The 24,657-nt window shown below is 32.6% G+C and overlaps 2 protein-coding genes across 2 annotated transcripts; one reads left to right on the forward strand and one right to left on the reverse strand.

The window, feature by feature from the left end:
* Positions 1 to 8,992: 8,992 nt before the first annotated feature.
* On the forward strand, positions 8,993 to 11,777 carry LOC105780110 (CASP-like protein 5B2). The gene is made up of 3 exons (XM_012604235.2): positions 8,993 to 9,445; positions 10,771 to 10,903; positions 11,368 to 11,777. The coding sequence occupies exons 1-3, from the start codon at positions 9,315 to 9,317 to the stop codon at positions 11,566 to 11,568; spliced, it is 465 nt and encodes a 154-aa protein (XP_012459689.1). The 5' UTR covers positions 8,993 to 9,314; the 3' UTR covers positions 11,569 to 11,777.
* Positions 11,778 to 12,103: 326 nt separating this feature from the next.
* Positions 12,104 to 14,451, reverse strand: LOC105780109 (mannose-1-phosphate guanylyltransferase 1). The gene is made up of 5 exons (XM_012604234.2): positions 14,249 to 14,451; positions 13,940 to 14,079; positions 13,601 to 13,663; positions 13,249 to 13,488; positions 12,104 to 13,161 (listed from the first exon to the last, which is right to left on the reverse strand). Exons 2-5 carry the CDS (start codon positions 14,048 to 14,050, stop codon positions 12,490 to 12,492), a joined length of 1,086 nt encoding a protein of 361 aa, XP_012459688.1. The 5' UTR covers positions 14,051 to 14,079; positions 14,249 to 14,451; the 3' UTR covers positions 12,104 to 12,489.
* Between the last annotated feature and the right edge of the window lie 10,206 nt (positions 14,452 to 24,657).

The raw sequence follows: 24,657 nt of genomic DNA on the forward strand, positions 1-24,657 counted from the left end.
CACCAGTGTGATATTTGTGTAAAAAAAATACGAGGGTGCTGGCCATTTAGGTCCCCCAACCCCCAAAAATATTTTTTTAACACTTGTCTAAATTATTAGGTGATGGTTGGGACAAATATCGAGGTGGTGCTGGCCATTTAAGTCCCCACCCTAATTTACTGTTCATTTCAGATTATTTGAGTAATTGTTTTTGAGCTTGGGTCATTTGTGTAATTAATTATTTTTTGAGTCATTTTTGTCTAATAGCCTTAAGTCCCCCCAACCCAAAAATTTAATTTTTTTAAGCCTGACACAATCATTAGATGATTATTGGGTCAAAAATCAAGGTGGTGTCGGCCGTTAAGTCCCCCAACCCAAAAAATTAAAAATTTTAAACTTGACACAATTATAAGGTAATAATTTGGTCAAAAATTAAGGTTATACCTGCCATTAAATCCCAACCCTATTTTTCTATTCATTTTAAATTATTTAAATAATTATTTTTATACTTGAGTTATTTTTATAATTATTTATTTTTGGGTCATTTTGATAAAATAACCGCAAGCCATCTATTGAAGACTTCCAAACTGCAGGTATACTGTCGCTGTCGTGGTCTCCAACCCGTCAAGGTAAGGACTATAGATGCCTTTTTTTGGAGGTAAGTGAAAGTATTTTTTGAAGTCTACTGTAGAGAAAGTGAGAGATAAAAGGATTGAAAGAATTTTAATCAAAGAGAAATGTGATAATAGACAAGAGTGAATGAAATTTAATTTTTTTATTTGATATCCGAATTCCAACGGCTATCGTTAGTTACTTTTTTTTTTTTTAGTTATATTTGTACAAATATTTATATTCCTTAAAAAAATGATAATTTATGAATCAAATGGACCAATTAAATTAATTAAATTAAATTGATGGTTTAATTAATTTAGTCATTAAAATTAAGGAAGAAATTGGTTAGGGGGAACATGCCCAAAAAACACAAAAATTAGCAAAGATTCTATTGGAGCAGAAAAACTTGGATGCATTTTGCTCATACTAATTTGGATCACTCGTAGCACTAACTGTGTTATAATTTTTATAGGGTGAAACTCAGCGTCGAAAGTCCCTAGGTCTCATAGGTTAGCGTAGCTGTTAGGAGCTGTCGGTTCGTCATATTGCTGATTCTTCAATTTATGCTATTAGACTCTGTATTTTATGTAAATTATGATTTTAGTACTTATATTTTAACCTGATCATTTTCAATTCCTATACTTTTAAAATTTGAAAATTTTAGGCATAACTAAATGATAACTACTAAATTCATTAAGTTAAGTTCTATTATTTTTAAATTTGATGTGTCTGGCATATTATCTCATGTATAACGTTATGCATGTTTGTTATTTTTACATATCACTAAAAAATAGTAATAGATTTAACGACGGTCGTTTCCGTTAATATTGAAATTTTGAAATTTAAAAATATAGCCACTATAAATGATCCAATTGGTGAACGTGGACTAAATTTATAATTTTACATAAAATACAAGATTAATAACATGATTTAACCAAATAAATTTAACTGGTACCGTTGAATCAGAACTAAAATTTCAAATTTTAGAAAATACAAGGTGTAATAGCAAAGTTTGACCTTGCTGATAGGTTGCTAATAGGAGGGAAGTAAATTTGTTGTAGTGTTATAATAGCAGTTGAAGTTATTTAAGTCTGCATTATAAATTGCTTGCTTTTTTTTTTTTTAATGAAACGAATATCAAATTATTGAAATCAAGAAAGACAATGGGTTTTAAAATTCGAAGTAAAGATGCTTTCATTGGAAAGCCGAAGCTGGTTGGCTTGGCTTGGCACCGATAGGCTGCTAAGGTCCAAGTAGAGGTGCTCATGGGCCGGGCCGGGCTCATAAAAAATTTCGGCCCGGGTCCTAGGCTCGAGCCCGGCCCGGCCTGAAATATGGGTCTAAGATTTTGCCTAGGCCCGGCCCGGGAAAAAATCATAAGTCCGGGCCCGGCCCGGCCCATTTTTATTTTAAAATTTTTAAAAAATTAAAAAAAGTATTTTAAAATTAAAAAAATTAAAAAATATATTTTAAAAATATTTTAAATTTTAAAAAATTTAAAAAAGTATATTAAAAATATTTTAAAATTTTAAAAAAATTAAAAAAAGTATGTAAAAAATATTTTAAAATTTTAAAAAATCAATATATTTATTATATCGGGTCGGGCCGGGCCCGGGCCGAAAAAGTGGTGCCCGAGGCCCGGCCTGTTTTCTAAACGAGCCTCATTTTTTTGCCCAAGCCCATATTTCGGACCTATATTTTTACCCAAACCCTCCCATATTTCGGGCGGGCCGTTGGACCGGGCCGGGCTGCCCGGCCATGAGCACCTCTAGGTCCAAGGCCTAGTCATTACGCCTATAATTGAACATGATCCGTGATTCTTTTTTCGTCTCCAAAAGTCCCAGACCCATGGCTCAGGCCGACCCATCCTCATTAACTAATAACAAGGGTTTTTTACAAAAATAATATAAAAAAATAAAAAATTACCAAAATGTTATACATTTTTTTATTTACCAAAAAATATATAATTTTTTTATTTACCAAAATATATAAAAAAACCCAAAAAAACAAAAAAAAAATCTGGACCGATTTGACAGTTCCCTTGGTCAAGGGAACACTGTTGGCGGCACCAAACAAGGAAACCTTGTTGGCGGCACCAAACAAGGATTCCTTGTTGGCGGCACCACCTTAAATATTAAGGGTGGTCGGTTGGTGGGGGGAAGAAGGAGAGGGGAAGAAGAAGAAAGAAAGGAAGAAAGAAAAAGAAGGAAAAGGAAATGAGAGGAAAGAAAGAAAAAGAAGGAAAGAAAAGGAAAGGGGAGGAAAGAAAGAAAAATAAGGAAAGAAAAGGAAAGGAGAAGAGGAAAAAAAAAGAAAGAAGAAGAAGAGGGAAAGAAGGAAGGAAAAAAAAGAAAATAAGGTAATTATTATTATTAATTTAAGATTTTTGCAATATTTGTGTGTTAAAAAATAATGTTAAGTACATTTTACGTATTTTATTAATTTATTTAGGATATATAATTTTGAGATATATTTAGCATGAAAAATTAATGGTATGTACATTATATGTTGATTAGGAATTTTTTATGAAATTGACTTAGGATGTTGAAATTAGTTTTGTTAGGAAAATAACATTAAAAGTAAAATGATAAAGAAATATATTTAAGAAAACATAAAATACGAAAAGAAAAACGAAAATTATATATTCACCGAAAGTAAGAAAATGCGAAAAAATTATATCTTTAATAAATTGTAAACATAATGCACTGAAAAGGTATAAAATTATAAAATTTAAAATTACGATATTTTTAAAATAATAAAATGCGGAGAGAAAAATACGAACAAATGGCCAAAATAATAGTGTATTACTAACTTTTAAAAAATTGAGAAATAGTTAATACAAATATTTTAAAAAAATGTAATGAAATAATATAAAGTAATAAAATAAAAATAAATATATTTTTATTGAAAATAAAAATCGGAAAAAATACGAGCAAATGGCGTGGATAAGGATTTTTTCTTACACCAAATAAAAACCGGTTTTAGTAATTTTTATTTTGGTAAATAAAAATATATATAATATTTTGGTAATTTTTAAATATTTTATTATTTTTGTAATGTTTTATTATGGGTTTTATAAAAAATAATATAAAAATAAAAATTACCAAAATATTATAACTTTTTTATTGACCAAAATATATATAATTTTATTATTTACCAAAATATTTCAAAAAAAGTAAAAAACAAAAAAGAATAAAAAAAAGGAAAAAAACACAGTAAATTTATAAATTAATTTTACACTAAATACACTAAATAATACGAGTAAATGGCAGGGATAATGGTTTTTTTACAGTAAATTAATTTTAAAAACACACTAAATTAATAAATTTAAAACATTATGTAAAATTATAAAATTAGAAATGAAGATATTTTTTAAAGTAATAAAATGCGGAGAAAAAAATACGAACAAATGGCCGAAGTAAGAGTTTTTTACTAACTTTTTTTTTCAACTTGCAGGCTTCGCAATGGCTTCATTGATTAGCAAAAAAAGCCACATATCTGATGCGGTTAATAACGCGGTATGAGTTATTATTTATTATTTATTTAAAAAGGATAGACGTATAAAGAAATAATGGCATATTATTCTCCGGAACCACCAGAGCCCGAGCAGGAGCCCCAGCCAGATCCGGAACAATCTGGGTTTGTCGGTTCAGATAGCTATCATCCGGAATTGCCAGGCACTGACAATTTGCCGAGCTTCTCAGGGCCAGAATATGCATACGACTTTGAACTATTCGGATCCTACTCGCCTGCCCATATCCGCAAAGATTATGGGACTCCTCAGTGCATCAAGTTAAATCCACCGCCGAGCGAGGGACCTATTTTACTACACCACCACTGCGCCAAATGATAATGTCACCGTCATGAGCACCCAGAACGTGACCGTCGACCTCCGAATAGGTATACCCCTAGGACTACACCATCGAACCATCAATTTTAGGGGTGTATGACACATGTTTGTACATTAACACGTTTGTACTTTTTTGTATCAATTAAATTATTCTAATTTAATTATTCTACTTTCAGTTATTGTGGTTATTGTTCAATTTCTTTTTACCAATTTAATTATTTTAAAGTTGCATTATATTAATACTTAATTTAAGGTTATATGCCTCCATTTTCGATGTAATATTAATAATTCCAAACGCCATATACTATTTTATTACTTAATTTGGATACAATGTAATCATAATCATTTGTATAGTTTTTATAGTTACACATAAAAATTTTACAATATTAGGTCAATTACGACCCGATCCGGACGACTGTCCAACATGAAAGTTTCGGTTAGGGCATTTATTCCGACTATGACCACTTAACCTGCATATTCCACAACGCTTTCCGTCAGACTTCTCCCTGATGTCCATTTCATTATGGATTCTGCTTGACTGCGGACGACCTCTCGGATTCCTCCGCAGCCCTCTGTCTGGGAGAAGCTCGAAAGTCGTCAGAGGCACCTCCCACGTTGATAGGTCAGGCAAGACGGGGAACTCATTTTCCCAGACACGCAATGTGCGCTCCAGCGTGTACACATCATCGATATATTGTTCAACATTGACGTTAACTTTAGCACACGCTGCTACGACATGCGCACAGGGATAATGAAGTGTTTCAACCTTCACTTTCAAGACCGTCGGTTCGGAGATCAACTCCGTAGGACCTAGTTGGTATACCAGTCGACGATCGATGCTCTCAGTAACTCGAAATGTTTCCAGTCGTCGTGAATATATTTCTACATTCATTGACCTCGCCAACCGACGGTTTGCGACCATTGTATCCCTGACATGTTCGACAAATACGTGTCCCGCCTCAATCTGGTCGACTTGCTGCTGACCCATTCTTGGTATCAAAGTAGCCAGCCTATAGAAAGTAGCAGAAAATACAGATGCAATCGGAAGATGACGTGTTTTTAACAAAACAGCGTTGATCCCCTCGACTAAGTTTGTGGTCATTTGACCATAACGAAAGCCTTCGTCAAAACTTTGAGCCCATTGCCACGGCTCCATTGTGCCCAACCATTGTCGGAAAGATGTGTTTGTCTGCTCATCCATGTCACTCTCAAGTCGAATCATTTTTTACCGGAACATATGTGGCTCTAACTCGTACGCTGCATACATATTAAGAAAAATAAGTTCTAGTAACTCCATAACATGAAACATTACAACTTATATTGAAAATATAAGGTTATCATTTACCCATTGCCACGACTTGTCTCCTCCAGTCTGCATTCTTGTAATCTTTGTGGAAGTTAGCCGCAATGTAACGGATGCAGTAAACGGATCTCCACGGCACACCGGAACGTCTGATTGCTGCAATTAAACCCTTCCCTCTATCAGAGATGATGCAAATGTTATCGTTGCTAATAACATACCTCCGCAGTTTGTGAGGAAGAATTCCCAAGACTCCATGTTCTCTTTATCTACGATAGCAAATGCTATCGGAGCACGTTCATTGCCGTCTTGAGCAACTGCAAGAAGTAAGATCTGTGTATATTTTCCATATAGCCAGGTCCCATCCACCTGCACAAGTGGCTTGCAGTGGGGAAATGCCCGCACAAATGGATCGAACGTCCAGAACATCCGATGGAAAATCCTTTTTGCTTATCAGAATCGGTCATCCAGCCCGTAATATGGCCTTGTTCGCAACTCAATCACGCCCCCGGTACATACTCCCGCATAGCAGCTATCCAACCTTGAAGCTCGTTATACGATGAATCATAATCTCCATACACTTGCTCCATCGCCATCTGCTTAGCAATCCATGCCTTCCGATATGAGACTCAAATCGGAATCGTGCTTGCATTTCGCAATCATCATCAAACTTTAATGGTCGGCATGTCCTTCACCATTGGCATGATACACGCACTGATTGTTTTTGAATCAAGTTTTCCATGATCTTCTGTCATACGTGTTGATGTGCATGTATGAGGACCAACAAATTTTCGTATCTCCCACATCTGAGAACTTTTAATGAATGCAGCTCGCACCCGCCAATTGCAGCCTTCCGTTGCCTTCCAACACTCCCCAACATATATTGTCGGAGTAGACACTGTGACTTTATAATCAACTGATATATTCATGCTGTACCGTTTGATGGCATATACGCACTCTTCTTTACAGCTGAATCTCTGGCCTATGAATAACTCCTCATCATCAGATGTTACAGCCAGCCCGTGACGATGAACTATTTCAGGGTACTCTGGGAACTCAGCTACATACGCTGCGTTGGGGTTTATGAGCGACATGTGTGGCCCAGGATTATTGTGTATCAAAATATGCCGCATCTGCTCCCCGATCGAAGAAGCGTTAATGTCTTCATCGTCGATATCATCAGGTACATCGTCCACATCAGGATCACCGTCACTATCGACCTCTTCATCCCAATGATCGCCACCACCTTCTTCTTCGCAACCACCTTCTTCTTCACCACCAACCATATCAACATTGGGTGTAATATTCAGGTTGATACCGATCCCACCCATACTTGATTCACTATCAACGTATGATATTGGAGCCACCATCCGCGGTTCTTCAGCCCCGTCTTCTTCATCAGATGCATTTTGCTCCATACCGACTAACTCAGCAAATAAGTGAATCGGTGCATTCTTGTCACTCCCATTCCCACAGTAGAGATCGACCATTGTCTCAACGTCTTCGTCGTCTGCAAGTTCCATTTCGACGAATTTGACTGGATTTGTCGAAATTGGAAACTTGTAGAAAATTTTTACTATCCTTCTCCCACAACGTCTTAAAATTTTTGCATTAATCCTTGCCTTCATTTCATCAAACGAGACATTTCTATTAAATCTCATTGCTATTTGTTGCTGACATTCAAATACACATCCAACACTTGTTGTTAAGATGACTCCGTCGAAATAAACGCATACAAAAAACTTAGCATCCATCTTCAATATTTAATCATCAAAAATAAACAAAATCTCGTAAAACATCTTGCACGGATAATAAAATAAATAACTTAAATAAAAAAACTAATGTTTCAATATTCAATTTTGTACATGAAAGCCATTTAACCACTAATCCTAATAACTAACACAATAATAATATTAATAATTTTATATACAAAATAATACTAACTAAAATTATTAATAACTAACTACAAAAATAATACTAATTTTTTACTAACAATAATACTAACTAACATCTTAATAATAATAATAATAATAATAATAATAATAATAATAATAATAATAATACTATAAAATTTTTATTTTTTGTAATATTTTGATAATAAAATCCTAACTAAAACTATTAATTTGAGTTTTATTTATTTTAATCTTAATAACTAAACTAAAACAAAAAAATACAAATTATACAAAACAATAACAATAACAATAACATAATCAATTATTTTTAAAAAATACCTGATTTTCTCTTCTCTTTCTCTCTTTTTTTTTTTTTTCCAAGACCTCTTCTTTCTTTTCTTTTCTTCTAATTTTTTTGTTTCATTTGGATGAGTTCGTGTTTATAACACGAGTGGTGCCGCCAATAGGAACCCTTGTTTGGTGCCAACAGGAACCCTTGTTTGGTGCCGCCAATGGTTCCTTCTTTGGTGCCAACAGTGTTCCTTGACCTGTGAATCCAAATCACCAGTTTTTTTTTTCTTTTTTTTTTTTTTTTTTTGGTTTTTTGATATATTTTGGTAAATAAAAAATTATATATATTTTAGTAAATAAAAAATGTATAACATTTTGGTAATTTTTTATTTTTTTATATTATTTTTGTAAAAAACCCCTAATAACAACTTGTTCAACATTTCTTTCTTTAGTCCTTCCTTTTTGTCTAAAAAGGAGGACAAAAAGGAAAGAAAAGTTCATTCATTTAGTTAGTAGTCTGTCACTCACTTGCCCTAAACTTGAACCCACTAAACCCATAGTCATAATAAATACTTATTTTGCAGTATAATTTTTCAAAATTCATTTTAGATTTTTAATTTAATTTTATTTTTTATTAAATTAACTTAAAATAATGAAAATTTGATTTTTTAATTTTATTGAATGCGGATTGTCACGTGAATGACACAAGTCTAATATTTAATTAATTTTTTATTTTAAAAAAGTATTAAAAATATATTTTATAATTTCTATGTTTTTACTAATTTTAATGTTTTTAATTTTAAATTTTTTTAAAATAATTTAATTAATTTAATGTTGATGTGTCATTTTATGGTAGTCCATATTTATTCTATATCAATGAAACTAACCTTCATTCATTTTGAAGTGAATGGGCAAAATTATAACCTTCTATCATTTTGAGCTGATTGAACAAAAGAAATATAAATTTAAAAATTAATAAAGACGAAAATAAATAAATAATTTAAATAAATTTTTATAAAATTTAAGGATTAAAAAGAAGTCATTATTCCAAACCAAAAACATTCTCTTTCTCTTTCTATTCACCGAATCAAGACCATCAATGTCACCAAATTTATAAATTATGATCTGCTAAGCTAATCATAATTTCAGGGTATTTCTTAAGTCATACGTTTTTTGTTTAATTTCATCAGTTTGGTCCAAACTCCAAAATTCCCTTTTCCATATTACCTTTTTAAATTGTTCAACCAAAAAAGAAATTGATTTGGACTCTGGATTTGAGTTCCATTAATGGAAGGACTTTAAGATTCTTGGGTTTCTTTCCCTTTTCTGCAAGGAGGACCCTTAGAGTTTAGGCGATACGGTTGGGGACCTTTTTGCTTGAAGTAAGAGGATGAAGGAGTTGATTGGGAGTCCAGGAACGGTGAGTGGATTAACACTTAGGGTAACCCAGTGCGCTTTTGCTGCTGCTTCCATTGCACTCATGGTCTCTGCCTCTGGTTTCTCTACCTACACTGCTTTCTGGTACTTCGTTTTTTCATTTTTCTTCTTTCGGCTTTGCTCTCAAATTTTACCTTGTTAGAATTAATGGGTTTTTTTTTTTTGTGTGTGTTGGGGGGGGGGGGTGCCATTGTTCCAGTATTCTTGGGTTTAATCGTTGACAAAATTTTAGTTAAAATGGTTTGTTTGAATCGGAATCATCTTAAAGCAAACATCTGGGCAGCAAGATTAGGTAGGCAAAACTGTTCATGAAAGGTTATTTCCTAAATGGGTAGAAAGAATAGGAAAAATAGAAGTTGACCTGACTTTTAGACATGTGGACTTCTACCTCTTTGCATCTTATAAAGTGATGTGTGTTTTACTTCAAAATTTGTTTTTACACCTCTATTTAGTAGCTGATTTTGATGTTCGAGTTCTTGTTTGAATTTATTGGATGAAATTTAAGTTCTAGATTTCTACTTTGGTATTTTGCATGAGAAGTGGATTTCAGTTTTAAGTTTAGCTTAATTTTTTCCTAGTTTTTTTTAATGATTTTCCATATGTTGGTTGAGAAGCTAAGAGGGTTTAATGTCAAAGGTATGGGATTTTTCTACCTTCAGTTAGTAATGTCAAAGGTATGGTTTTTTACTCTTCAGAGAAATGTATAGGATGCGTGCATAAACTTCTAGCGTACCAATTCTTCCAGAATTGGGTTTTAAGCTGAATATGAAGTTGTGTAAATTTAGCATCTGGTAATTTACTTTGTTAAGCAGAAGCAATCATCTATCATCCAATGTTATTGCAACAGTGGAGCTAAATAAATCATAGACATGTCTGATTTGCTATATTTGGAGCTTGGTTGTTTAAAGTGTATTATTGCTCTTATAATGGCGGAACTGAGTGCTTCTATTAGGCATAAGGGCAGGAAAATGAACGGAACTCTCTGAAGCTTTTCTGCTACTATGCATAGTGCAGTAATGGTGGTTCCCCGAGTCTTCGTTTCAAGATTTGTGTGCCTGCTAATAGTGACAGTCTAACAGAGCCATTCATTTGTCTGAATTATATTCAAGAGGCTCCAGTATAATATATGTTTGAATAAACTTAAGTTCGAAGTTGACTGAAGCTGTGTAACTCTCTGTTAAAGCATCTTTATGCATGTTTGATCTTCTAAGGTTCCATTTAGTTGGTGCTTTTACTTTTAGCTATTTGTCCCTTGCTTTCAGTTCATATTTTTATTTTCTTTTTAATTCTAATTGAGAAAAGAAAAAGCAAAAGCACCCATCAAAGCCAAGATGCAACTTTGATGGAATAGAAATGCACTTCAATTGTATTTTCTGCACATTTGATGTTTATAATGCTTTCTGTTTCAGCTATTTGATTGCATCTATGGGGCTTCAACTACTATGGAGCTTTGGACTTGCATGTCTTGATGTTTATGCTTTGAGGGGAAAAAGAGATCTTCAGAATCCAGTTTTAGTGAGCCTCTTTGTTGTAGGTGATTGGGTATGAAACTGTTCTCTGATAATCCTCTCTTATCTCCTTTAGCCACTAAATGGATGCATTGACAATGATTTAAATCGGGTTTTCGACCATATATTTCCTGCTAGTTGCAGTATTTGTCGTAGTCCTCACCAGCTATCACATAATTTCCCCATATTTGTTCACGTTAAGGCTGTCTGTGATTCCACAAGTGGTTAATGGCTGTTCTTATTCTATCAAAAAACAACCTTTCCATATATTACATTGATAGTTTCTGTGACCACCTTTTCATATTTTGTAATGGCCATAGAATACAATCTTACACTGATGCAGGGGTCACTGTCTGATCTGTATATGAACTCCCTATGCATTTTGCTTGATCTATTTTAAGAGCGGCAAGCAATTGTTATTTTCAGTATTGACAACTCTGCAAATAGCTCTTCAGCTGGAATTGTATATCACTTGGCTAATCCTTGTTGAACGTACAGGTGACAGCTATGTTATCACTGGCAGCTGCATGTTCATCAGCTGGTATTATAGTTCTATATGCAAGAGACTTGGACTTCTGCAAGGCTCAAAGTCATATCCCATGCCGGCAGTTCGAAATATCGATAATTTTGGCATTTATCACGTGGCTTCTAATTGCAATGTCATCTCATGTCATGTTCTGGATCTTAGCCTCTTTCTAGAGGTCTAAGGGATTCCCATACAAGCACATAACAGCATCTCCTATTTGACATGTAAATCCTTTTTTTTTTTTACTTTGATTTTGACAATTTTGGAGAATGCGAGTAGTTCTGCCGTTTGCCTGTGCACATTTAAGCATTTTTTGTTTTAGTACTCAATTTCATTCAAAAGTTACTTGTTCTGACCCTAATTTTCAACAATTAACTAACAATACTGTCAAATACTTGTGGATCTTTTGTTGCTTTTTGGGATCTTAACCAAAGTCTTGATTTGAACGAAATGCGAACTTCCTTTTCTTACATCTTCCAACAGAGAACATTTTAGTCTAATGTTGAATTCTACCATGTGTAACCAACATCCATCAAGCCTACCCCTGCTATATTTACAAATTTCCAGGGCCTTTGATTATCCTGAAGATAACATTGATTAAGATATACCTAAAGTTATGTTAACACTTCAAGATTCAGTCTGAACAAAAACTATCCCAACAGCATCATTCTGGCAGGATAAGAGAGGCTTCTACACAACAATGGAAAAGATTCTAAATGCAATCAACTCGATACTTATTCAACGTTTAAACTAAGTGTATACAACGTCATAAATTTGTTGTCTGTATTTCTTCCTCTATTTTTTCTCTTTGTTTTTGGTTAATGACATTCCAAAATGAGAAATGAGATTGCTCCCTCACAAGTGCATAAGGTTGTCTCTGCATCCGGTCATCCACCAAACATGATGTTCACCGTTAACCAAAGGCCAGCAGCTATCCTTCAACTACAAGCCGACTGACACTCAGCCCTCGAACTTATTCTAACTGGAATTTGCCTAAGAATAACAAGAAAAGAAGGGAAACAAAACGGGTAATGCAGACAACCAAATTGCAATATCGAACTCTCAAAATGTTGATTCCAAGCTCAACCTTGTGATCACATGACAATTTCTGGCTTCAAAATACTAGACTTTATCTCCTTGTGAGGCAGGACAACACCTCCATTGCTATAAACTTCATCTCCAAGATGAACATCTTCTCCTAAGATCGTCATGTTTTCCAACCGTGCCCACTTTCCAACAGTGGAATGCCAGCCAATAATGCTATTGGAGACGCAAGTATGCTTCTTGATACGAACTCCACGCATTATAGTACAGCGTGACAACCTTACCCCGGACTCAATTATACATCCTGGACCAATGGCTACATCAGGTCCAATGAGGCAGCCATCGCCAATTACAGCACTCTCATCTACCAAAACATTCCCAACAAAATGAGATCCAGTTGACAACTTGGCAGAGGACTTTTTACGCAACGACTCTAAGTACATTCTCAGGCCAGTAATGTAATCCTTTGGTTGTCCAATGTCCATCCAGAACCCAGGCAGCACCATTGCATAAAGCTTATTCTCTGTTGCAATCTTTGGGAACACTTCTTTCTCAATTGAGGTGGGTCTCAGTTCAATTCGGTTAAGAACAGATGGGTTCAACAAGTAAATCCCAGCATTGATTTTGTTACCAACAAATATCTGTGGTTTCTCGACAAACTTTTTAACTTTGCCTGTAGTTTCTTCCATAACTACAACACCATATTTCGATGGCTCATCCACCTTGAAACAAAAGAAAGATCCTTGTGAGGAGGTGATTTTAATGGCAAGCTTTTTCTCAAGAATGCTAAACCCAGTTTACTACTTTACCTTTGTCACCATAATGGAAGCTTCTCCTCCATGACCCTTGTGAAAATTTACCATTTCTTTTAGTGGATATTCACTTATAACATCACTATTGAGGACAAAGAATGGCTCACCAGAGCCATCGATCAACTTGTCTCTAGCCAGAGCAATAGGACCAGCTGTGCCAAGTGGTTCAGTCTCCTGTGAGCAGGTGATTTTAATGCCAAGCTTTTTCTCAAATTCTTTTAGGAAATTTAACATAACCTGCAAAATCAATGGAGCAATATAAAAAACTAACTTCAAGGAAAAAAAATCAATAACAAACAGTCATCAATATGAAAATTTGCAGCCATAAAAGGGCACTTTTCTATGTTACCTCTGGTTGGTAATTGATGGCCAGAACAACTTCAGTAACTCCAATAGCTTTGAGAGCTTCAATCTGGTAGTATTAAAAATAAAAAGGAAACAAACGAACTATGTACAATCATTCGTTTAACAATACCACGTAAAGCTTCACACTTTTTTTTTAATCATAGAATCACCAAATTTATCTTTGTAACAAAAGCCAGGTCTAAATAAATCTTAAACCCATTTTAAACAGGATTACCTGTTTTTGAAAATCTACCAATATTTCCAGGAATATAAAATCACCAACAACAAACAAGAAGTAAACCAAAGACGATGAGGAAAAATCTAAAATAAAATATAATAAAACCTGATGCAGTATCATGGGTTTGTTAGCAAAATCCACCAAAGGCTTTGGGACGCTAAGAGTCAACGGTCTCAATCGTGTTCCAAATCCACCAACAAGAATGAGTGCTTTCATCCTGATACCTCACAAAATATCTGAATTTCCTGTAAATTATATGACCCATACCATGGATTATCTCAAGCAGTGAGTCGTTAGTGTATCTAATAACAAATCCCATAAATCATAAATAGCAAAAATAGGGGACGTTTGATCATAGATGGATCTACGGTGGCGGAGACATTGGAACATGTAAGGAACTTGAACGAGACTTACAGAAGTGGCTCGATCGGAGTTTATTTGTAAGAACTGTCAGCCTGTGATTGTGACAGAGATCTTGGCGGTCTTTTCTCGGAACAAATCTGGAAATAAATTGGATGAAATTAATGCTCTAATGGGGACTCCTCGTCCAAGTTAAAGCCAAGCTTTTGATTCCTTGATGAATTTACAAGGCCATTGCCACCTGAGGCCATGTGGGCTAGTCTAATAAAGTGGCCTTCCAATTTTTCTTTTGTGTGTGTGTGTGTGTGTTTTACTTCCTAAATTCGGAAATATTAAATAGTATAAGTTAATTAGGATGATATTTATTAAAAAAAATTAAAGTATTATTTTAAAAAATAAACATTAAATAAATGCTTTAAAATACATTTTAATTAATTTCTATGGACACCATTAGAATAACTTTTCACACTATTAAGTTGGAATTCAATTTTGCTCCTAGTTGAATAAATTTTTGAGACAAAATGTATGGCTATTTAATAGTATCAATCCTCACAATATAAATGGTTTTCTTCAATATTTAACTTGTTAATATTTTGTATAAAAAACTTATAACTAGAAGATTTATTATCTTTGATTACAGGCCCTTGATTGAGAAGATGCTATCAAATCAAGCATTGGTCTGCTGGCCACCTAAGCTTTGCTAGCAGGTTGCAACATGCAGGGTTTTTGGTGTTGGTAGTTTTTGTTGCCCAAAAACTATTCTCGAAAGGATCCCATCTATGTTCAAAGTTCTTTTGGAAAGGCAAGGATTGTAGTGGTACTGGTATTTGTGTCTATTCGCAATTAATTTGTCTACCAAGGTCTGAGGGTGGTTTAGGATTAAGTAGCAGTGAGGAATGGAACAAAGCTTGTATATTGTAGGTCAGTGATCACATGTGCGTGTGCACAGAAAACAAACAATTTAAACCATTGATAAATGTCTTATCAAGTTAATTACAAGTTAAACAATTGTTAATATAATCGAGTCATAAATCATTAGTGTAAATTCAAATACAAATTATTTGTAAACTAAATTTAAATTAACAAATAAGAATATCAAACTAACTTTCTTCCTTTTCACTAGAAACTATACAAATGGATTGAAATGATGGTTGAATGAGTCATTGATTACTAACTAAGCTAATAAATCTATGATGATTATATTGTTTGTCACTTTTAGCTAAGAATCTCTTCCCAGTCTCATCCTAGACTAAAAGATACCACCTAGATTCTCCTCTCGGTCTCACCTAGGCATATAGATTTCCTCTTGGTCTCACTATTCGGCACAAGTGTATTAAAGTCCTACACGATAGAGTCTCTTCTCAGTCTTGTCTGTCTAAATCTTCCACTAGAGGCATAAATTCTAGTGTAATATGCAATTTAATACACTTGAACAAGTTGGAAAAACGAGTTTGGAAAACACAGCGGAAAATAAATTTAGTGAAAAACCAGAGTTTTAAATATTTTTCCAAAACAAGATCTTGGTTGTGATATCTAAAGTAATAATCACTTAATCAAAATTGTACATTTTCTATTCGTCTAGGATGAACACTTCGACCGAGTAGTCTTCTCTGCTATCCTCAAGCTCACGTCTGCCTACTATGGGCTCGTTTTGAATCAAAAAATTTTCACAAAAATTACCAGTGGGGTAATTTTGTAATTTCTTTAAAATTTTGGGTCAAGTTGTAAATTAGAAAAATATATCTAACAATTTTCTGGAATAATCTCTTCAAAGAATTTTCTCTCTACAACTTTCTATTGAATTCAAGTGTGTGAATAATGACCTAAGGCTCTCGTTATATTAGGAGAGTTTAGAGAGTTCAACTATGATTAAACTTAATCATTTTAATTTTAAATTAATATAATATTTATTAAGATAAATATTAGATTAAATTTAATGTTAAATCTTATTAAAATAATAGAATGTTTATCTTAAATTAAATTTAATATTAAGATAATCACTTTAACGTAAAATTAATAAAATACTATTAAGATAAGTATTAAATTAAATTTAATATTAAACTATTAAAATAATGTTAGTTTTGGAATAATTAATTTGAAATCAAATTCTCTAGTAGAGTCCCAATAGTGTAACTTTTCCACTGCTCAACCATCGATGACCAACCACTGCCGGCCACCGAGATGTCGCCATCGCAGCCACCGGCACCGTCGTGTCCGGTGATACAGGTGCGACACCCTTACGGCACCTCGAGCCAGTTTGATCCAGGTCAATGGTGACCCAACTGGTTTGGTCTAGCCACCGGTTGGACCGTCAGCACGGTTTCACATACCGAGCTTCGTTTTGACCAGTTTTTGGGTCTTGGTCTCGATTTTGGGCTCCTAGGCCCAAATTACGATCTCAGATCCAATTTTCAAGTTCAATTACCCATTGGGCCAATTTTTTGACTTGAAAATTAATTTCCAAAAATGCCATATTAATTTTAATTGATTTGATTAATTTAATTTTACTTGATCAAAATTAATTTTTCCAAAAATCACTTAAATTTTCTAAATTAATTTTTTTAAAAAAATTCTTTAATCAAATTCTCTAGTTGAACAATTATTACGACCACTTAATTTAATTGTACTTCGAATAAATTGACTCAATTAAATTATTCCCAAAGTTATAGAATTTTCTTCTGATTCAAATGCGGTCCGATCGAGCTTTTTTTAAGCTAACGGAGGGACCAATCGGACATATACAATTAGGCTCTAGTGATTGCAATTATGTCCAAAAGCATTGTTCCAATAATTCACAATTACTTAATCATGGAGTCAGTCCACAAGAAGTACCATGATTGAAAACTCCTTATTATATACTCTTTAGAAAACAATTCATCTAATTGCTTTGTCCAATGACCTTGTCATGTGTGTGTTACCCTCATATGATATCCTTGGTTCATTTGAGTTAAATCTGTTCACTCAATACAATTCTATTTTATCTCATTGTCATCATTGTGTCTTCTTAATGATTAATATGATCATTATCAACAAATGGCTATGATAAATTGCTCATTCGAGAACAAGCAACCCGTGACCATGTTCCATATTTATCAATCCACACAATACCAATGAGAGGATATCATTAACTCTTTAATTGAGCTATGAATTTCATTGTTGCTACTAAAGCCATGCCATACACAAGTCATGTACCCAACATATCGGCTATGGGCTCGATCATCTTTAGAGCATAAGCCTCCACTTATATCAAAGCACATAAGTTGCATACGCATGGTCAGTGACTAATTCAGGATTTAGGTAAATCACACCATAAACGTCACAAGTGAATTAATTTACAAACAGATTTAGAATTAATTCATCCTGGGTCCAGTCCAATGTATCATTCTACCAATGAATACATCTATGTCTCCAATCGTGGAGTCAACTGCTCTGATAGCTAAGACTACTCATCTCTCCAATTAGAATTGTAGAGGACATAATAATCCTTTTCAGTATTTTAATCAAATGCTCACTTTGATTCTTTTACGGGATTATGGAATCATTTAGGTTATCTACTGAAGTAAATTATCTTTTTCGCAATGTAAACATTCTTTATAATGCCACTTATCTTCAGTTTGAACTTTAGACAATTAGTGAGCTAATATTTGCTTGTCATAATTTCGCTATGCATGCAAAATATAAAAGGCATAATAGTGAAATGTGAAATTAATTTTATTTATTTATTCATCGTTCAAATAAATAGAAAATAATTACCTGTTTACTATAATATGAGTACATTTCCCAATAATCTCCCACTTGTCCTAGTGAAGTAAATGTGTCATGTTTCGCATTCCCATATCCTCGATGTGTTTGTTAAAACTCCTAGTTACAATAGTATCAGTAAACAAATCCACAAGGTTATTTTTAGAAGCTACTTTCATCACATCTACAATTCCTTCGGCTACTGCCTCTCGTATCAAGTGATACTTCCGATCAATGTGTTTTGTCCTCTTGTGACTTCTCATTTCCTTGGTATTAGTTATTGTAACATTGTTATCACAATATAGTGATATAGCTTTTTCCATACTAGGAATAACTTCAAGTTTGGTTAAGAACTTTCGAAGCCATATTGTTTCTTTCATTGCCTTAGAAGTAGCCACATACTTGGCCTCCATAGTAGAGTCAATAGTGCAAGTTTATTTTACACTTCTCCATGCTATGGCTCCACGGCCTAGAACGAATACATTTCCCAACGTCGATTTCCTCGAATCCTTACAGGTTTGGAAGCATGAGTTTGTGTATCCAATAGGAGTAAGATCCTCCCTAGAATAAACAAGCATATAATTCATGGTTCTTTTAAGATACCTTAATATATGCTTTACAGCTTGCCAATGCCTGAGATATGGATTTGCCTGATATCGACTAACCATTCCTACAGTGAAACAAATATTTGGACATATGCAAAGCATCGCATACATAAGGCTTCTAACTACCGAAGCATATGGAACCTTACTCATATGTTTTCTTTCTTCCGTTGGCTTAGGATAATTGTCTAAAGAAAGATGAAAACCTGATGCAGTCAGCTGAATGCCTAGCTTTGCATCAGTCATTGCAAAACGTTCCAGTACCTTATCAATGTATGAAGCTTGAGAAAATGCTATCTTTTTATTCTTTTGATCCTTAAGGGTTTGAATTCCAAGAATATAACTAGTTTCACCCAAGTCCATTATGCTAAACTGTTGAGCTAACCACAGTTTAATCGACGACAATTCTTCTACATCGTTTCTGATAAGTAGAATATCATCGACATACAAAACGAGAAATACCACCTTTTTATCCTTTATACGCTTATAAACACAAGGTTCATCAGTGTTTTGCTCAAACCCCATATTCTAAATCTCTTGGAACTCTCTTGCTGGGCTCCTCAGCTCCTCAAGCCAAACAATTATATGCACAAATTGTGAGGGTGTGAGCTTTAAAAAGCTCAGTGAATGTTAATAAAAATGATTAGTAAATCAACATGCAATCAATCACCAATTATCAACCATGTAATGACCCAAAATTTACAAGCATCAAAAAAGTACATTATCGGGCTTCCGTCTTAGTAAATTGAGTCATAAAAAAATTAAAATTAAAATTAAAATTAAATATTTATTTATTTAAAGTAATTATGAGTTTAGTTGAGTGCTTAATTAGGTATTAATTGGGTGAATTTAGTTTAATTAAGAGAAATTAGGAAAAAGGACTAAATTGAATTAGAGGTAAAAGTTGAATTATAGATTAATAGAAAATAAAAAGGATTAAAATGGAAATTAAGCCATTAATAAGAAATGAGGCAGCATAAGTGATAAAAATCTTAGATTTTTATGTTTTATATATATTATTTTATTATATAATATATTATATTATATTAATTATATTATTATATATTAAATAAACCAAATAGATGACAAATGTATGGTAAAGATTAAAGACAAGTGTAATAGTAATAATTATATAGGTACACTTGTAATAAAAATAAAAATATGCTTAAATAATAAGTAAAATATTTTTTATAATAATATATTATTAATATTATTAGTTAAAATAAAAGAAATAAAGTAAGTAAGTAAAACAAAAGAAAAAGAAACAAAAGAAAAACAGGAAAGAAACAGAGAAAGAGACGAAAACAGGGGAAGAAAAAGGGAAAGAAAAGAAAGGGGGAAATTTGAGATTTTAAAACTTCAGGTAAGCTAAATTTAGCCATTTTCTCTTAATTTTGATGTTTTAGAAGCTTTAAAACAAAGTTTTGTTGAAATTAAGTGGAGGTTATGGAAGTTCATAGGTTTTTGAACATTTTTCATTTTGAACAAGTTGTTAAATTAGGGGTTTACTTGATAGAATTTCTAGTTAGAATAGATAAAATGGTTGAATTGTAAACTAAGTTATAAGTTTTACATAGTTGGGATTAAGTTATAAAAAGCCTTAAATTAGGGTTTAGTTATGAATATTGAATAGTTGAGTTAAATATGGCAAGAAATTAAGTAGAAAAGAAGTATGAATTAAGTTAGAAAAGTAAGTAAGCTTAGTTAGAATTAAATTGGGAATAAGTAGGAATTGAATAAAATTTAATTATTATTTTTTTATGTTGTAATTAATAGTGAAAATAATTATTATTTTCGTAGCTAACAAGGAAAACGAGGCATCGGCATCCAAAGGAAAAGAAAAGATCGTTGAGGAGTAAACACGTATTCCGGGTTTGTATTACTATAACTTAATCTATTTAATAAATGCTATATTGAAATTGTATTCATGGGACATTTAAAGTAAGGTAAGTAATAACATTTTAAATTAAGTAAGGATATGTGTGAATATTGAATTATATGTGAATTGAAATAATAGATGTTTTGAATTGTTTGAGTATTTGAAATTGTTGTGGAAATGAATTCGAAATTGGAAAAGTAAAATAATACCCTATTAACTTATCGGACTAGATTGGATACAAATGGCATGCCATAGGATTTGTGATGTGATGAGGAGATTTATAGTTCGGCTGAGAAGATGATTATGTTATTATATGCTTCGGTTTATCCGAAGAGGCATTTAATGCCTTATTGGTGTGTTTGGGAAGATATGATATACTGATGTGTTATGGAGGATTTATATTATTCGAGGTGTGTTTAGGTTGGATATTCTGGTGTGTTTGGGTGGAATCTGCGTATCTGTCAGAGTCCGAGCCTTGTTAATAGGGTAAATAATTGAAATGAAAATTTGAAAATGAGATTGGTTGATTTGACACTATTGAAAAATACGAGAAAGAATGTATGAGTTAAATTATGAATTGAATTAGTATGTAATATATATATATATATATATATATATATATATATATATATATATATGAATTTAAGATTTGTGAAGTGATATATAAATATGTAAATTTAGTTTAAGTGATTTATAAAGATTATGGTCGATGTTTGAAATTTTATTATTATTAAATAGTTTAATTTATAGTAATACCACTGAGTATGAAATACTCAGCGTACGGTTGTTTCCGTGCGCAGGTTGTAGAAGTCAAGTACTGAACCAGCATCCAAAACCAAACCCGACTTCAGCAAATTTTGGTGATGTATATTTTCTTTTGTTAATGTGGCATGTACATAGGATGTGTATAAATGTTATTATGTTTTGAATATAAATAGTTAAAAATGTTAGTATTATAAGTCTAAGAATTTTAATGAAAAAAGTTTATCTATTTCAATTTAATTAGTACATTGATAAATTTAAATTGATATTAAGTTGATTGAGTTTGATTAGAAGGTATTTAGAATAGAAAATGAGAATGTGAAATGAATTGGTTGAATTGGTTATGTTTGGAAGTGATATGATTTTATTTGCAAGGGGTTTCATGTAAAAATAAGCAGAAATGCTGTCGAAATTTAAAAAAAAATGGAATATTCGAACAAGTTCCATTATATATATATATGTTTTGGGCTTTGAGAGTCCATTATATAGATTTTTTTATTAAATTATATTACGAATGTTAATTTATGTATGAATTATTCGTAAGTTGTCTGATATGTTCGGTAATGCCTCGTAACCCTGTTCCGACGACGGTTCGGGGTTAGGGGGTGTTACAAGCCATAATAAAGTAACATGTCAATTTAATTTTCATATGCTTTATTAATATCAATAATAAATTATTCATGGCTTACAAACATCGAATGAAATAACAATAATCACACATAAATATATTGGCATACACTTCTCATGGCTTAATTGGGTGATCATACATCGGATAAACAAATCTCCAAACTCCCACAAATATGAAATACAGTCCATCGAGTTGAGCGGGCTGAAGCACACGCTTCCTTATAGTGCCTCAAATAACCGAATAAGTGGAGACTCATGCTCAACACTTCCTTATCTACTCCAAAAAAATTAGTCCACCTAGAGCCTTATGCTTACAATGTCACAAATAAAGGTGAGTACTCACAAATCCTATGACATGCCAACTATATCCAATGGATCCACCATGCATGTTGCCAATATACTCAGTCAAACATAGCATATAAATCAACCATTATTTTGCTCAATTTAATGTGACAAAATGCTTATGTGTAACATGTAACATAGCCATTTAACATCCAATTAAATCAAGCATTTCATTTACTATTTTCCAATGTTCAATTACCAATTGTAACACCAATATATCATGATAAAAAACTCTAGTAAACATGCTTTAATCATCAATATAATTAACCTAATTAAATTGCACAAAACCACCTAAATGCTTACTTACCATTATTCATTAAAAATTCAACTCTTGTACATATAATATCAATCTTGCAAAACTCAGTCATTCAACCATAATTAATCAACTGAAGTCATCAATTAAGCTACTAATTAAACATAAATGAGGGTCAAATTTAAAAAATTGCCCTTAGAAACACTTACCACTCAATTTATTCTACCATAAACAAGTGATCAACCAAGCAAATCCAAGCTTCAATTCCAATTAACTTGGTCCTCTTCAAAATTCAGAGCTTCAACAGAGATAAAGTAGACATTACCACCTTTCCAATGCTATAATAAACACAAATTTTAATTAATTATACTAATTGAAATCCTCTCACAAACATACCTTACCAGATTTGTAACATCAAGTCCAAAACTCGATTCCTCACAAAATCGATCTTTCCTAAACACTTTCAATCATCAATTCTAGACCAAATACACTTATACTAAGCATCAATTTCATCTTTAAATCAATTTTGCAAAATTTCAGAAAATCGGTTCATGAAGATGATGAAATTCAGATTTCTTTAAATTACCTCACAAATCATGTTTAATCTTGATAAATAAGATCAAAAACATTTTAATAGACCCATTTTGAGTTGGAACATTCATTGATTTGTGGGTTTCCTCTCAAAATTCAAGATCCACCATTAAAGAACCATGTGTTCTTAGAAGAAGTTGTCATTAATAAAAATCCTTTAATTGACTCCCAAATCATGTAAAAATGTTTCTAATCATCATAAAAACAAGTTTAGGATTGAATATTACCTTTGATTCACTCTAAAATCATTGAGTGAAAATCTTGATTCAAGAAACTTGAGAAATTTCTGAATATTTTTGGCTACTTTTGAGAATAATTTCGGGTGAATTGAGAGAGTATTTTGAGTACAAAATTGGTTGGATCTATTCTCTAATGATAGATCTTTAAAATCATGCAAAGAAAACAAATTTGAAAGCTCTCTAATCAAATGTAAAATGTGTGAAGAGTGGGCTAGATACATTAGTTTTAAAACTGAAACTACCCAATAGAAATTTAAAAATTGGGAAATTTGCCTAATGGCCACTCTCACATTTCCCTTACTTTACCATTTAACCCCTTCCCTCTAAAATTCTGAACTTTAATGTTTATTTTCCATATAAATACTCTAAAATTTCCCTTGTTTTACAATTAAATCCTATTTAATTAATATTTAAATTTTACTCAAATTACCCCCAATAAAAACATTTTAAAATTCTTTTTCAACCCAAATTGATTATTTTCAGTAATTGTTATTTAGAATCTTTAAAAATATTTTTTTTGAAAATATTTTTTTAATTTTTTGGATTATTTTTTAATCAATTTTAGATGAAATTAACCTCCTAAATTAAGTTAAAAATTACTAGAAACCTTAAAAATTCCTAGTTTCACACTTGAAACCTAAAAATTATACCCGAAACTACTAGACCTGGTTTAGTGATATTACACCCTTTTTGCTCCTTTGTCCCCTCAACATACCATTCTCTTTACCCTTACCTTGTGTGATGTTCATTGAATCTAGACAAGATGAAGAACACCATTTTGTTCCATCTTTTCATTATTTTCCTTTTCATTGCCATTCCCCTCCTTAGCTCCTCTCTTTTCTTTCCTCCTCCTCTTTTGCACCACCTTGAACCACCATTATTTTGATTTTGGCCTCTTTTCCTCCACTGTTAGCCACCACCATTTGACCTAAACACCACCACTTCATTACCCATCCTTCTCTTCTTCTTTTTGTTCCACCACCGCGCAACTTCTCTTTTTTATTCTTATTTTTCTCTCTTCTCCTCTCTCCTCTTTTAAGTGAGTGACCGAACCCATATTCTTTTATTCTCCTCCGCCGAACCATTGTCGACGGTTGAGATTCTTCCTCCTTTCTTCTTCAATTTTCAATCTTTGTTATTATTTTTAGTCATAAAAAATTCTGCATTATTTATTTTTAATTAATTCTTAATTCTAAACTTTTTCATGAAATTATTTTAAAAAATAGTCCTCCTTTTTAGATCCTCATTTCCTTTCCAATTCATGTTCAAGACGATCTATTGATCCTTCCGTTCCAATAGTGATAGTGTAAGTGTAAGGGTTGTGTAGAAATATTTTTCTCCTCCCTATTTTATTCTCGTGGCCGAATGCTTTTGAGGGCCTTAGTGAATTATTTCTCAAGTATTAACATCTCGTATGTCATGTTTAT

Source organism: Gossypium raimondii, chromosome 4, assembly GCF_025698545.1.
Source record: "Gossypium raimondii isolate GPD5lz chromosome 4, ASM2569854v1, whole genome shotgun sequence".
Lineage (NCBI taxonomy): Eukaryota > Viridiplantae > Streptophyta > Magnoliopsida > Malvales > Malvaceae > Gossypium > Gossypium raimondii.